The following is a 17160-nucleotide window of genomic DNA, read 5'->3' as shown; positions in this document are numbered from 1 at the left end:
TGATAAGATTTCCTTAGCCAACTTAATCCACCGTCTTCTACTACTGAAACTAAATTCCAATTTTAAAAGTTAGTTGTACTTTTAATGTGATTACCACAGAATTAATATTTATTGCTTCTATGATGACTTCTGAAGTATGTAATTAAATATTTTTCTTTGAATATATAAAAACCATAAGCACATTTAAAAGTCAACGTATACCTGGTTGCCTATATACAAGAGTACTTCAAAAAGTTCATGGAAAAATAAAATTGAAAGGTAATATGAATCTTCCCATTAACTGTTTGAAGTGTACCCTTGTTATGCAACATACAGAGTTTTATCACTATGAAGAAGGAAAAGATAAATAAAACTACTCTCAAGAAAATTCCAATCTAAGAGAATAAGGATAAAAGAATATAAATAATTACAATGAAGATAATATGTGATAACTATTTATATTAAAAAAATGTAAAGGGTTATAGAATGTGAGAAAAGTGAAGAATTATTTGTACCTGGGAGGTCAGGGAAAAATCCATAAACCAGGCTCAGGAAAATGAGTCAGATTTCTACTAAAAAAGATAAGAGTAGAGAGGACATTCCCAGAAATAAATAAGGAATAAAGGCACATACAGAGATGGGAAAAAGAAACCTCAGATGCAGCACAAAGAACAAAGAAGTTTATGGAAGATAATGCTGAAATGTATGTTAAAACAAATTATCCTACTTTAGTCATGATTACCATCATGAATAGCGGAATACCTTCAACAAAATTTATTTAGCTGCTTATATTTCCTTCTGTACACATCATACTTTTGATATGTATAAAAAGAAAATCTAATCAACTGCCTAAATTAAAATTCTGTTCCTGATTTTCCTTGCCCAAAAACAGGACACTTTAAGATTACCCCAACTACATAACCAACAAAAATGGACCCATGCAGACTCCAAAAGGCATGTACAAGAATGTTCACAGCAATAATCTCAACCTGTAAACAACCCAGGAAATGTCTACCGTCAATAGAAATGATACATAGAGTGTGATATATTCCTAAAATAGACTATTATATAGCAAGGAGAATGAAGGAACTACAACTATACACAACAATATGGATGAATCTCAAAATGTGGGCAAAGGAGAACATAACTGATTTTTGGTGCTGGAAACCAGGACAGTGAAAACCTTCTGGTGAAAGGGTAGTAACTAAATGGTCCACAAATGGGGCTTCTGGGTTGCAAAGACAAGAGTACATCAAAAAGTTCATGGAAAGATTCGTATCATCTTTCAATTTTATTTACCCATGAACATTTGGAAGTAACCTCATAATATTGTATCTCAAACTGTGCACTGATTACACAGATGTTTTCACTTTGTGAAAATGATCAGTCTGAGGTACACTTATTTAAGTTTACTTCTTTAAGTTTACTTAAAGAACAGATTTTTCAATCCTTAAATTAATTATGTTCAAACTAATTCTATTCCCTCATTCAAATCTCAAAAGTTTATCTTTACTAAGCAATCTCTTCTAAGTTAATGTGTCCTTTCTTTACAGGTTTAAAATAGTAGGCATTTCAAAACCTAGATCTCTAGTTAACTGAATGATTTCACTTTTCATTCAAAACCTTATTTTACTCTTGCTCTTTCATTCTTATTTATATAGTCTATGGATTCAAAATTAACAGTGGAGCTAATCAAGGAACTTGGGCTAAATCTGTCATTTACACAGTGATATGTAAAAGAAACCCATAGAAGTTAACACCTATATTAATGTCCCAGGTATATAATTAAATTGTTTATTCCATAGAATTATCTGTAAAACTAATAAATGCTGATGATCACAGTAAAAATTTCCTGAATAATCACCAAGATATTAATATAGCTCAAAGAAAAAAATATCAGAGGAAAAGACTGCTTTTATTCCTCTACGTTGACATTTATGAAGGAAATTTAACAGGAATAAAAATTTTCAGCCAATTCAATCGCAAGTTAAATCCACAATTTTAGAAATATTTATATAATAATGTCATTTTTAGTTGATAATATGTTCTATTTCAACAGTCCTATTAATCTTATAATTAAAGAGGGCAATGATGAAGTATTTTTAATAAGAGCAATCACTGAATGTAATACTCAAAAAGCAAACAAAAAAATACCAACTTGCAGCACCATCCTGAAATTCAATCAACAAATATTCAATGAATATTTACTATAAATGTGATAACTTGTAAAACATAGTAGGAAGTAAGAACGTAAAGAAAATACAGTCCTAGTCCTCTATGCGGAGACAAAGATATATCAAATAATTATAGTAAATTCACTGGCATACTGCTTTTGAGGTATACCTGTATCTCAAATCTGTTTTTTATAATAAGTCAAAAATTAAGAGACNCCTGGCCACTCTAAGCCTTAGTTTCCTAAGCTATAAAATTAGGATAACAATAACATATACTCTGCTCTCCTCACATGGTTGCTATGAAAATAAGCTAATGTATAAATATGCCATGTAAACTCTAAATTGTACAAATACTCCCATTACTAAAATATGATTTAAAATAATTGTGTATGAGCTCTGAAAATGGTTTACTTACCTTTCCACCTAATTTTCTAAGAAAGAAAAGATTAACAAATTTTCTTGAAAATATGGTACCTTAATCATTACAAAAACACTTGATAAAACCTTCTCAAAACATTTAATCATAGAACAAGTACTTGACCTCATCATCATTATTGAGTATTTACTATATTCCTGATACAATGGTAAAAGATTTTTCTCATGTAATCTTCACAATAATTACATAACATAGGTACCATCCTTATTCCCTATTACAGACGAATAAATTGGGCTCAGCAAGGTCAGGAAACTTTTCCAAAATCAAAAGCTAATACGTGGAAATGCCAAAATTCTAGTCACCTCTACCTCCTTACTACTATGTCACCTCTACCTCCTTAATACTAGTGCTATACTACTTTAAAGTGCCTAACAGTTTCAGTCGTATCATTAATCTAAACAGAATGATACCACTATTTGCATATGCAGAAAAACCTGCAGATCATTTTTTAAAACTTAATTTCAACTCTGGGATCTGAGTCTTTGACAGAAGCTGTCATTTTTCTTCATTCTAAATAAATACAATATTGGAAAGGGAAGTGGTGAAATCATGATGTGAAGGTGAAAGGGAGAAAGGCCCTCTAAAAGCTTTACGGGAGGTCATTTTCCTCCTAGTATCTTTGATTCCGCTGTTTCAGCCAGCTTAAAGATATTATCTAAGGTGGAATTTGGGGTCTTCTCTACTCAATGAAGTTAAGAACCTGTTGACTACAAATATTGGGCTTCTCAATTCTAGGTTTTCCCCAAAGATGAATCTATTGACTGCCCTCTGCCAAAAGGGTTGGTAAAAGCTTAGCTCATAAAATCAGCCCTACATACTAATGGGTCACTGAGCTAACTTACTGCTCCCCAGACTTTTTTTTAAGTTCCTCTAAAACAATACAGATACCCCTCGACTCATGATGGGTAATCCAGATAAACCCATGGTAAGCTGAAAATATCATAAATCAAAAATGCATTTAATACACCTAACCTACCAAACACCAAAGCTTAGCCTAGCCTACCTTAAACATTCTCAGAACACTCATATTAGCCTACAGTTGGGCCAAATCATCTAACACAAGGCCTCTTTTATAATAAAATGTTCAATATCTCATGTAATTTATTGAATACTGTACTGAAAGCGAAAAACAAAATGGTTGCATGGGTACTTAAAGTACATATCACTTTTGCACCACTGTAGAGTGAAAAATAAGTTGAACCATCATATACTGGGGACTATCTGTATTTCAAAAAGAACTTTAGGGCCGGCCCGGTGGCGCACTGGATAGTGAGCCACTTGGGAAGCGCGGCGGTGCTCCCGTCCGAGGGTTCGGATCCCACGTGCAGACCGGCTCCCNAAAGAATAAAGAGGGGAAAAAAAAATCAATAGGAAGAACAAAATCACATCCAAAGGGTCTGTAAGCAAGAATTTCTACTAACTACATGGTAAAAAATATAGCCTTCTACTAAAGAATTTAGAGTGACTAACCCTAGACTCGGAATCAGAAGATCTGATCTAGTATTACTCCCATGACTACAGGCAAATTACCTGGCCACTCTAAGCCTTAGTTTCCTAAGCTATAAAATTAGGATAACAATAACATATACTTTGCTCTCCTCATATGGTTGCTATGAAAATAAGCTAACGTATAAATATGCCATGTAAACTCTAAATTGTACAAATATTCCCATTACTAAAATATGATTTAAAATAATTGTGTATGAGCTCTGAAAATGGTTTACTTACCTTTACACCTAATTTTCTAAGAAAGAAAAGATTAACAAATTTACTTGAAAATATGGTACCTCAATTATTACAAAAAAACTTGATAAAACCTTCTCAAAACATTTAATCACAGAACAAGTACTTGACATCATCATCATTATTGAGTATTTACTATATTCCTGATACAACAGTAAAAGATTTTTCTCATGTAATCTTCACAATAATTACATAACATAGGTACCATCCTTATTCCCTATTACAGACGAATAAATTGGGCTCAGAAAGGTCAGGAAACTTTTCCAAAATCAAAAGCTAATAAGTGGAAATGCCAAAATTCTAGTCACCTCTACCTCCTTAATACTAGTGCTATAATACTTTAAAGTGCCTAACAGTTTCAGCCGTATCATTAATCTAAACAGAATGATACCACTATCTGCATATGCAGAAAAACCTGCAGATCATTTTTTAAAACTTAATTCCAACTCTGGGATCTGAGCCTTTGACAGAAGCTTTCTGTCATTTTTCTTCATTCTAAATAAATACAATATTGGAAAGGGAAGTGGTGAAATCATGATGTGAAGGTGAAGGGGAGAAAGGCCCTCTAAAAGCTTTACGTGAGGTCATTTCCCTCCTAGTATCTTTGATTCCGCTGTTTCAGCCAGCTAAAAGATATTATCTAAGGTGGAATTTGGGGTCTTCTCTACTCAATGAAGTTAAGAATCTGTTGACTATAAATATTGGGCTTGTCAATTCTAGGTTTTCCCCAAAGATGAATCTATTGACTGCCCTCTGACAAAAGGGTTGGTAAAAGCTTAGCTCATAAAATCAGCCCTACATACTAATGGGTCACTGAGCTAACTTACTGCTCCCCAAACTTTTTTTTAAGTTCCTCTAAAACAATACAGATACCCCTCGACTCATGATGGGCAATCCAGATAAACCCATGGTAAGCTGAAAGTATCATAAATCAAAAATACATTTAATACACCTAACCTACCAAACACCAAAGCTTAGCCTAGCCTACCTTAAACATGCTCAGAACACTCATATTAGCCTACAGTTGGGCAAAATCATCTAACACAAAGCCTCTTTTATAATAAAATGTTCAATATCTCATGTAATTTATTGAATACTGTACTGAAAGTGAAAAACAAAATGGCTGCATGGGTACTTAAAGTACATATCACTTTCGCACCACTGTAAAGTGAAAAATAAGTTGAACCATCATATACTGGGGGCTATCTGTATTTCAAAAAGAACTTTCTATGTCTACAGTTGCTATTAAATAAATTTTTCATTGAATTATCAATGCAGCACTTAATAGGCATATAAGATTTTTTAAGTATGTTTAAAATTATGTATGCTAGGGCCGGCCCATGGCTCACTTGGGAGAGTGTGGTGCTGATAACACCAAGGCCACAGGTTCGGATCCCTATATAAGGATGGCCGGTTGCCTCACTTGGGAGAGCGTGGTGCTGACAACACCAAGTCAACGGTTAAGATCCCCTTACTGGTCATCCTTTAAAAAAAAGAAAAAAAAAATTATGTAGCTTATGTGACACAAATATTTTGTCTCCATCTGCTGGAAAATAACAGTACTCTCCTAAGATCAATACAAATTTTAAGAATGCTGGCAAAGTAGGAATTTCTGAAGATATGAAACTATATCTTTAATGTTTATACATTATTTTCATGAAATTTCTCAGACTTAAAATTTTTATATCTTATTACAGAATGTAACATACCAAAAGCATTATTATATCCTCAAAGAATCATACTTTGCATTAATCCATGTAAATCAGAAATTCATTTATGAAAACATGATCAACATAAAAATGCATATTTAATCATCTCTGCTCCCAAATACACCATAATTAAAATAATCTTCTCAAGTACTAATAACTTAAGTAAGGCTTTAAAAGACGGTAAACATTTTATCAATGCTTTGCCTTATGTAAACTCAGATCATTCCCTCAGGAACACCAAGTTATCAGAAATGCCTATGTGTTTACAACCAAAATATAGGAATACCTTTAATAAGTGATGATACACTACAGTCTTCTGGTGGAAGACCTGTCCCACCATCCTTCCAGAATGGATTCAATTCTCTTTCCAGCAGTTTGGACTAGAAAAAAACATTTTCAAAAGTCAGAATTTAAAAATAAATCCATCAAAAAATATACTAATAATTAAACTGAGATGCAGTTAACAGTTGTAACCCTGTACAAATCATTTAAAACACTCTTAAGACACGCTGTTCTGTAACTTGCAGGAAATAATGTCTAAATTCACATTCATTCAATGTTTTTATTCAATGTCTACCATGTCTCAGAATTGTGCTACATGTAGAAGATGTAACTGTCAATAATTCTGACTCAGCCCTTGGTAGCTTGGGATATAGTGAGAAAAACAGAGAATAAATAAGTAATTGATAAGTGCTTTGAAGATAGACACACAGAGTGCTAAAGCCACACAATGAATTCAAACCCCTCTCACACTGAAGGGTCAAAGCCTTCCAAGAAGAAATAATATATACAGTCTTAGACCTAAGGATGGGTAGAAATTAGCTAAGTTTTCTTTTTTTTTTTTAAAGGCCGGAGGGACATAAAGATGTTCCAGATAGAAATAATAATAGCATGTTCATGAAACCCTAGAGAAAGAGAAATCACAGCACTCTCAGAGAACTTAAAGGAATTCAGACTGGCTAAAACTTAGAAGTATGAGTAAGTAGTGACAAGCCATTAGATTGTAGAACAATCAAGGACTAGGTCACATGAGTCATTTTGAATTGTTCTGGAGGCTTTATGCTGGGGGCAATGGTGACTCATGAAAGTGATCAGCTTGTATCACACAAACTGCAAACTTTTCTGTGTGGAAAAAACCGTGGAAAAGAGCAAGATTAGAGACACGATCCAGTCAGAAAATGGTGGCAGTAATCTAGGCAAGAGATGATGGTAACCTAATCACAACCCCAGTGCTTCCTGCATTCCATGCACTACGCCAGGCACTGGGCTATAATGAATAAGGTGGGCATGGTCCTTGCCATCAAAGAAATTACGGTCTAGAGAAGGGGGAAAGACAATTAACCAACATTAACATAGATAAGTGCTATAAAAGTAAAGGGTGCTACAGAACTACCTTCTAATGATATCTAACTTGACCTCAGGGGGTGAAAAAATGCTTCCTACAAGAATAATGGCAACAGGATGGAGAGAGAAGGAAAGTGTTAAACATTAGCACCTTCAGTTTCCAAGAGTATGAACCAACCACACTATTGAAAAGAAAAATGTTGGATAAAATGTTTAAAGAAAAAGCTTTTTAAATATATCTACGAGCTGACAAAAAAGACTCTTCAAAGGACAAAATTTAAGTTAATGTTTAACTTGGAGGTTTGATCTCTTACAGTAGTTTGTAGCAAGAAAGGTTCTGTCACCTGCTTTGTTAATTTACTACAAAATCTCTCAGTATCTATAATTAACGAATTTCTTCCAATGGTCTTATCTAAACACTCAGATACACAGCAGATACTCAACAAGATAAAAAAAAAAAAAAAAGCTAGATTACATACTGAGGAGAACTGACAAGAGGCCAGACAAGTTGTGAGATACTATCTGAAAATGTATGAGACAAGGACTAAATATATAAGAACTTCTACAAATCAGTAAGAAAAAGACAAAATGAACCTAACAGAAAAGTAAGCAAAATCATAAACAAGCAGTTCACAGTACAAGAAATCTGAATGATTAAAATGCATGAAAAGATCTCTTGCAGTAACCTGAGAAAAACAATAAAATGCCATTTCTCACCCATTAATTAATCTGGCAAAAATTTTAAAGTTTGACAATTATAGGTACTTAGTACTGGAAAAGAAACACATATTGCTGGGGCAGTACCAAACTGTTGTATCTAAGGTCCTTCATTGTAGCACTGTTTGTAATAGTGAAAAACAGTAAACAATGTAAGTGTGCATAAGTAGAGGAATAGATATTTACAGTGTGGCATAGTAAGATGATGAAACACTATACAGTAATGAAAAAGAATGAAACAAATAAAATATGTCAAAGTGAATCGATCTCTAAAACATGTTCAGGTCTTCTAGTCAAAATGGCTTAGTAAGATTCCACTTCATCACAATCTCCATGCTCTGAACAAATAGAAGAGATATACACAATATAAAACATACTTGAGTTCAAAATAAGATAACTATCTCTGTGGACGAGAAACAGAAGAGACTTGCAAAGCAGTAAGCAGGACTGAAGCCATAGGTCTACTGGGCCCTGTGTGCAAGCAGAAAACAATAGTTCTGCATTCAATTTGCATAAGATAATAAATACTAAAAGTGCTCCAGTTAAGACAGAAGAATGGAGCCAGTCTCGCCATATAAAGCCAAGAACTGGGGTAAGGAGATCTGCTTTTGAAAGAAGGCTGAAGAATTGGTATAAGGTACAGACTGGGTCTGTTGATAAGTGCTATAGTTCTATAGCATTTAGCCCAATGCATGCATAAGAACAGAAGAGGACACAGACACAGCCTCAAGCACTGGCTTTCAAACTTTTCTGTGACCCTGACCCATAGCGAAAGATAGCATGAGTGTGCGTGTGTGTCCAAAACAAAAGTTTAAGGAAACAAAATACACCTTTATTACATGTAATACATAGCTGGTATTTTATAATTTTAAGTGCTGATAGCAATAAATTAATTTCATGACCAATATTTTGAAAAACACTAGCCTAGAATACCAAAGAAATGATATCCCCAATATCAAGAGGAGATATATAATCAGTGTGCTCCCACCACCTGACAAGACAGGCAAGTTTTCTTGCCTTCAACTGGATTTTTCCTCAAATTCATCATTTCCTCAACTTCATCCTTTCATTAAGGGTATATTCCTCAAATTCATCATTTCCTCAACTTCATCCTTTCATTAAGGGTATATTCCTCCAGGGTCCCAGATTTATAGGGGTTCATCAATCAGGTTTTCCCATCTCATGCAGGCTCTTGACATTATGTCCTATCCCCAAGGACCCATTAAAATTGAAATTCAAGATTATCAGGATTGTGTGATGCCACCTGGAAAGCCACCAGCTTCAGCACGTCCTTACATGCTTATTTTATATTTTATCCCGAATTTTTAGGTGTCTTGAAATTAAAGCATTCTTATGGTCTCTAATTCAGCATGTACACTGAAACAGAAGATGAAAGGGTTCACTTTTAATACAATATTAACCTAAAGTCAATATTCATTCAACTATATATATGTCCTAGATTTATTAATCTAGTATACCTTTAAACTGGCTTCCTATGGGAAACTTATTTTAACAAAATATATCCCATTTCATAGCTGTTCTCACTAATTGTATTAAAAACCACAAAACATAAAATAATATTTTACAAGTAAAATTGCATTTATATAAATGTCTTAGTTTATTAAAGGCAAATTAGAAAGTTAAAGCATTTTAAATATTCTCTTACCTGTTCAAGTGCTTGGGTTTTCTCTTGTTCTATTTTCCTTATAGTTTCCTTTTCAGCTTTGAGTGATGATGATGACACAGTTTTAACAGACATAAAATCAACAGTCATCCACTCATCCCTCTGTTGAAAAAAGATGACCATTTCAGGCTAAATTGATTAGAACTTAATAAACACTTTGCTCTAGGGTTTAGGCACTCACACCTGGCTCAAATCCTGTATGGCTGTATAACTTAAGGCGAGTTTCTTAATCTCTCTAGGCCTTAGTTTCTCCCCTGTAAAATGGGATAAAATATCTATCTTTCAGGACTGTTTTAAGGAGAAAACAAGAAAATGGATATAAAGCATCCAGCTCAGTGCTTGGCACACAACAAGCAAACATTAGTTCCTTTCACATTTCTTCCTTCATCTGTGTCTAACAGTGGATATATTACATTCTTCCTTAGGCATATAAACTATAACCCAAAATCTGTGAACTACTCAACTGTAAGCATTGCTAAGAAAATTACAGCATGAGGTGAAAGGAAAGAAAAACTATTTTTGAATTCTACTCACTGTAGAAGGTTCAGATAAAGTAACAGTACAAGGCTTCACATACATAAAAGGAAAGTGCCACTTCCCTCTCAACAACCAGAAGCAAGAAAACCTCTAAGGGACTATGACAGAAACGAACACTCACTCTCTCATAGCAGGAGGAGGAGGGGAGTCCAAACACTAAGCAATCAGCGCTACTGCCAAATTATTCATAAAGTACACTGTTTTCAAAGTTAACTTTCTACTGAAGAAATTAGAATAATCTTTCATTTTGACATTCATCTATTCTTAGAAGTTGACACTTTTTAAAAATCAGGTGACTTGCTTACCTGAATAACTTGATTGTCATCTTCTTTTTCAGACTTTTCATCTTTCACTTTCCAGGCCTTTCCCTTGCCAGGAGTCTGGGATGGAACAGCCTCAACCCACTCATCTTCAGAGCTCTAAGAATATTTAGCACATGAGAAAAATTTTCAAATTTGAATATTTTCATATAAAACTTCTGTGCTATTGTTAAGGGGTAGAAATTCAGCTTTCCATAGAAAATCCTGACACTGTATCTCTCCTTTAAAAAATGACATTGAAAATTTAAGAAAGAACATGTAAACCCACTACTTTGGGTTAAGGCCACAAAACACAACCAAATTATTTCTATTTTCTTATAAGTTTATTATCAAGACAAGGGAAAGCAAAAAACAAGACTTAGAACTGCTATACAGAGAACTCACTTCAGCACAGAGCTTCAGTTTCTACCAACATCAAGAGTACTCACATCTTTGCTTCTCTAGAATAGAGGAAATGACACTGAAGTTAATAAGTTTGCAGTTTGCCCCTAAGTTTCAAATTTTGGGATTTCTCTGGATCTAAAAATGCAGAGATTTCAGGTAACAACTAGTAAGGTATTTTGCTAACTGTGTTTAAATACCACATTATTAAATCAACTGAGAAGTATTTAGTCAACATCCCCTATGTGCTGATCATTATGCCAGGTTTTGGGGTTTGTTTTCAACAAATCTATCAGTGTACTCTTCTATGTCAAGTACGGCATTAAATACTTTCACACATATTATCACACTGAATTCTTATCACAACACTGTAAAGTATTTTTTTCATTTTATAATAAGGAAAGCTCCCCCAAATTAAGTAATTTGCCGAAGTTACATGGTATACAAGTGTGAGAACCCAGTTAGGAATCTAGATCTGTCTGGCTCTAAAATCTATTATATATTCTTTGGAGCTATAGAACGTAAGTGTAGCAGAGATCCTAGAAATCACCTAGTACAAACCACCTGTTAATGTACAGCTGAGAAACTTCTAGGCCAAGAAAGGAAAAATTGAGTGAATACCAAGGCAAACAGTAGAATCTGGGTTTCCTGAATGAGACAAATATTCTTCCATTCTGCAAAGTTCTTGAAAACTACCTAAAGTGTTCTTTGACTACAGAACATAAATACACCTGTCAAAAGGTATAATCCACATGGAGTAAACATATTTGCGCTCTGTCACCTCAGCTGCCAACTGTTTCCCATAGCAAAGCAGACTTTATTCACTCATTCAGGCCTTGATTTGGACTTATAGAAACCTTACAACTAGTTATTTATATTTATAGTTACAATTTTTTAAGATAATCACTATAAATGTATTTCTGATCTACCCATGGTCAAATCAATTTAGAGATACCTGGTTCCTAATTCTTGAGGTCACCACTAAACAGGGTAGTATAATCTAAAAAAAAAAAAAAGTACTTTCTTTGTGATAGTGCCAATTTGCTAAGATCAAATTAAAATAATTAAAAAGTTGGCATTCCACAGGACTCTGCCATAGGCCTTCTTCCATAACTACAGATTTTCACTATCTTACAAGCTGTTGACCAACCACTTGCAATTCATTAACTGGAGCCACCAGTTGCTTCATCATGACAGCTGCAACCAGTCTCCAGCTCTGGATAAATCCAATCACCATGATCTGCAACTTCAGTTAAGCTAGACTCTGCACCCCAAGTAGAATTCCCCTTGCTGGTCCTTGGTCAGTTCTCTCTTCTATTCTCTTACGACTTTCCTTTAAAGCATTAATCATTTTTACATTCATTTATGTGACTATTTGATTAATATCTCACTCTCACACTAAGCTGTAAGTTTAAAGGAACCATCTGCTTTTGCATACTTTGTGTCTCCAAGCACATAGCTTAATACATTGGCAAATATCATTACCTTCTTCAACACCCTCCTCAAGCTTTCTACCAATGCCCATTCCCCATAAGCTCAGCAAATGATCTCTCCTCTTACCTTATCAAGAGAAATGAGGCTACCTTAGCTTCCTGCCAATCTCCAACAAAATTATTTATGGCTGCACCTATCCTTACCTCCTCTTAACTCGTCCTTTTCAAGGCAGGTCCTCCTCCAAAGATTTTGATCGCAACCATTCCTGTTCCTCTAAAACCTTGATCCATCAATTATCTCCTTCTCTTATAGCTTCAACCAAAGATCTCTAATGGACTCGAAATATGCTCAAGCATTTTTTTTTTTTGAAGCGTTAAGGGGGGAACTTCCTTGACCCTATGTATCGCTCTAGCAGGAATCCATCTTCCAACTTCTATTCTCAGACAAACTTCTTGAAAGAGTAGTATACATCTACTGCCTTCACACCATCACTTTCATACATTTCTCAAAACTCTATAACTATTGTCCCCATTAATCTACTGAAACTTCTTCAAAGTTCACCAATTGTTTCTATTATGCCAATTCAACAAAATGTTACCATCTTTATCACCCTAGACCTCTCTGCTGAAGACAACAATGACGACAACTCACTTTCTTGACTTCCAAGACACTTTCCTCTTTTCCTCCCACTCTTTTTTGTTGGTTTTTTTTTTTTTTTTTTTTTTTTTTGTCGTTTTTGTGACCGGTAAGGAGATTGCAACCCTTGGCTTGGTGTCGCCCGCACCGCACTCAGCCAGTGAGCGCACCCGCCATCCCTATATAGGATCCGAACCCGCGACGGGAGCGCAGCTGCGCTCCCAGCACCGCACTCTCCCGAGTGCACCATGGGGTCAGCCCTCCTCCCACTCTTTGTTTCTTCTCCATTTCCTTCATGCTCTCTAACTCCTATAAACCTAAGTCTGTATCTAGTAATAGTACCATTAAAAAATGAAGATGAAATAAAAGAAATTTCCAGGCAAACAATAGCTGTGTTTACTGTCAGCAGACCTATACTATCACAAATATTAAAAGAAGTTCTACAGGCAGAAGGAAAATTTTATTAGACAGAAATTCAGACCTACACAAAATAATAAAGAATGCCAGAGATCATAAATCTATGGGTAAATATAAAAGACATGTATAACTTATTTAAAAGATAATTGGGTATGTAAAGTAAAAATAATAACAATATATTATGTTAAAAGTTATAAACTATGGGGCCGGCCTGGTGGCGCACTGGAGAGTGTGCCGCTTGGGAGCGTGGCGGTGCTCCCGCCAAGGGTTCGGATCCCATGTAGAGACCGGTTCCCGCTCACTGGCTGAGCACAGTGCGGGCGTGGCACCGAGGGTTGCAATCCCGTTGCCAGTCCCCAGTACGGGCGCGACACCGAGGGTTGCGATCCCATTACCGGTCAGTAAAAAAGACAAAAAGGAAAAAAAAAAAAAGTTATAAACTATGTACAGTTTATAACACATGTAGAAGGAAAATGTATGACAACAATAGCACAGAATATGGTAGGAGGAAATAGAAGCATACTGCTCTGAAGTTCTTATTATAAATGCAAAATGATATTTGAAGGCAGAGCATAATAAGCATTTTTTAAAAATGAGGTACACCTAACCTCTTGCCATATACCAAAATCAACTCAAAATGGATTTAAGACTTATAAATATAAGACCTGAAACTTTAAAACTCCTGGAAGAAAACATAGGGGAAACACTTCAAGAAGTAAGACCAGGCAAAGACTTTATGAATAAGATCCCAAAACATATGCAACAAAAGAAAAAATTTTTAAATGGGATTATATCAAACTAAACAGCTTCTGCAGAGCAAAAGAAAAAAAAGAATAGAGTGAAAAGACAACCTACAGAATGGGAGAAAATATTTGCAAACTATGCATCTGGCAAGGGATTAATATCCGGAATATACAAGGAACTCAAACAACTTAACAGTAAATAACAGGTAACCTAATTAAAAATTGGACAAAGGAGCTGAGTAGGCATTTCTCAAAGGAAGATATACAAATGGCCGACAGACACATGAAAAAGTGCTCAACATCACCAGCATCGGGAAATGCAAATTAAAATCACACTGAGATATCATTTCACCCAGTTAAGACTCACTATTACTAAAAAGACAGAGAATAACAAATGCTGGCTAGAATGCAGAGAAAGGGGAACCCTCCTACACTGTTGGTGGGACTGTAAATTAGTGCAGCCATTATAAAAAACAGTATGGAGTTTCCTCAATTATAGATAGAACTGCCATACGATCCAGCAATCCCACTGCTGGGTATATACTGAAAGGAATGGAAACCATCATGTTGAGGGATACCTACACTCCCATATTTATCACAGCTAAGAGTTGGAACCCACCTAAATGTCCATTGACGGATGACTGGATTAGGAAAATGTGGTGTATCTGCACAGTGGAATGCTACTCTGCCATAGAAAAGAATGAAATACTGCTACTCACAGCAACATGGAGGAACTTACAGAAAATTATGCTAAGGTAAATAAGCCAGGAACAGAAAGTGAAATACCACATGTCCTCACCCACAAGTGGGAGCTAAAAAAAATAAACAAACACATAAAAAAAGAAAAGAAAGAAGGATAAAACAATCACAATAATTCGCTGAACTTTCAAAAGGAGAGAACAGAAGTGAGGCCACCAGAGGTGGGGCGGGAGGAGGTTTAGCAAGAAATTGATAAAGGGTCACAAAAAATGACTACCTTTTTTGATGTTGAATATACTAATTATACTGATTTGAACATCATGTATTGCACACAGGTACTGATATTCTACACTGTACCCCACAGATATGTACAATCAATTATGTTTCCATAAATAAATAATAATTTTAAAAAGAGGTACACCTGGTAAGCCTATAGTGGAGATGAAATGGAATAGTAAAAACCCTCAATCCAAAAGAAGGCAAGAAAAGGAGGGAGAAAAGAAATACAGAACAAATGGGACAAACAGAAAAGGAATCGCAAAATGGTAGATTTAAGCTCATCCATATCAACAATTACATTAAACATAAATATCTAAAGCAGTTCTATTCAACAGAATTTTTCTTTACCTACACTGTCCAATACGGTAGCCACTAACCTAACCATATGTGGCTACTGAGTGCTTAAAATTTGGCTAGTGAGACTGAAGAAATGAATTTTCAACCTGAAATAATTCTAATAAATTTAATTAAAAATTTTAAAAGCATACACAGCTACCATATTGGACAGAGTAAAAAACAGTCTAATTAAAATGGAAGAAACTGATAGGCTAGATAAATAAGCAAGACCCAAGTAATGTTATCCATAACAGCCCCAAACTAAAAATAACCCAATGGCTTTCAACAGATAAACGTATGAGCAAATTGTGGTATATTCACACACTGGAATACAGCAACAAAAAGAAAGGCACAACTGATAACATGCAATAACATGAATGAATCAAATAAACATATGTTGAGCCAAAGAAGCCAGACACAAAAAAGATCATATTACATAAATCAATTTATATGAAATTCTAGAATAGGAAAAGCTACAGTGTGCTAAAGTAGATTTGTGATTGCCCAATCCTGGAGTGGGGGAAGAGAAAGAGGGAAGAAAAGGGAGGTAGAAGAGAGATTTACTGCAAAGGACCACGACAATCTTTATGGGATAGTGGAAACATTCCACATCTCAGTTGACATGGAAAACAGGTGCATTCATCAAATAGTACACTTAAAATCTGAGCACTGTATTATATGTAAATTGTACTTCAATAAAGTTGATTTTAAAAGTTAAAAGAAAAAAATTAAAAGACCTTGTCAAAGCCAAGATATGTTTTTTAGCCTCACATGGATCCTCAATACTATTGAGCAATTTTTTTGCTTCTCTTTTATTATCTAAGCAAAGTTATTTCAAATTTATACCATTTCCTCAATTGTCCTTTTACTCCCAAATACCTTCTCAGATGATTTTACCTTCTACTTCACAAAGGAAACAGACAACAACAAGCAGAAACACCATCACTAATCTGCTCTCCTTCTGACCATACTGCCTCCTTATTTATCTATCTATTTTTACACACATTTTTACAACTTCCCTCCTAGCTCAGAAGAGAGGGTGCTCCTACTCCTGATCAAAGCTAACCCTTTCCCCTGGGACCTTGCTAATTAAAATTTATCATTCTCCTCAATATTTCCTCTCTCCTAAAAACATTTTCTCACAAAGACCTCCCAAAATCCCTGACTCCTCTAGCTACCCCTCTGTCTTTCCTTCCCTTCACTGCCAGTACAAGCTTCTCTTTCATTCTCCAATCCACTTCAATGTGGTATGAGCAAAGAGCATTCATTCAAACTGATCTAAGGAGTGTGTGTGTGTGTGTGTGTGTGTGTGTGTGTGTATGTTATACAACTTATTATGTATATATAAGTATACATACTATATGTTCCCAGCAAAAATATATACATCTATTTCCAGGAAAGAACTAAGGGAAAAAAATGGACAATGGGGAATAAAGTGCTCTAAATCAAATGATATAATATTTAGACAGCCTGGCAGATCCGGGGGATCTTAACCTGTAATCCTTGCATAAAGTTCAGGGAATTTTATAAACCCCACTGAAATAAACAATTTTGTATGTACATGTTTTTTTGGAGAAAGGATACAAAAAAAC

At 35.0% G+C, this 17160-nt stretch overlaps 1 protein-coding gene across 1 annotated transcript in view; it reads right to left on the bottom strand.

The window, feature by feature from the left end:
* The window catches only part of LOC103604581 (CWF19-like protein 2), a gene marked incomplete at its 3' end in the record, with an annotated part of 34642 nt that overhangs the window by 12284 nt on the left and 5198 nt on the right, over positions 1-17160 (bottom strand). Inside the window, exons 4-6 of the mRNA XM_008589152.1 lie at positions 10629-10742; positions 9769-9888; positions 6328-6421 (exon numbers count right to left, since the gene is read on the bottom strand). Coding sequence (XP_008587374.1) covers positions 6328-6421; positions 9769-9888; positions 10629-10742 — 328 coding nt within the window. The remainder of the gene's footprint in view (positions 1-6327; positions 6422-9768; positions 9889-10628; positions 10743-17160) is intronic.

This window comes from Galeopterus variegatus, unplaced genomic scaffold, assembly GCF_000696425.1.
Source record: "Galeopterus variegatus unplaced genomic scaffold, G_variegatus-3.0.2 Scaffold5253, whole genome shotgun sequence".
In the NCBI taxonomy this organism is placed as follows: domain Eukaryota; kingdom Metazoa; phylum Chordata; class Mammalia; order Dermoptera; family Cynocephalidae; genus Galeopterus; species Galeopterus variegatus.
The sequence above is the reverse complement of the archived record's forward strand: the minus strand, read 5'-3'. Positions and strand labels throughout refer to the sequence as shown.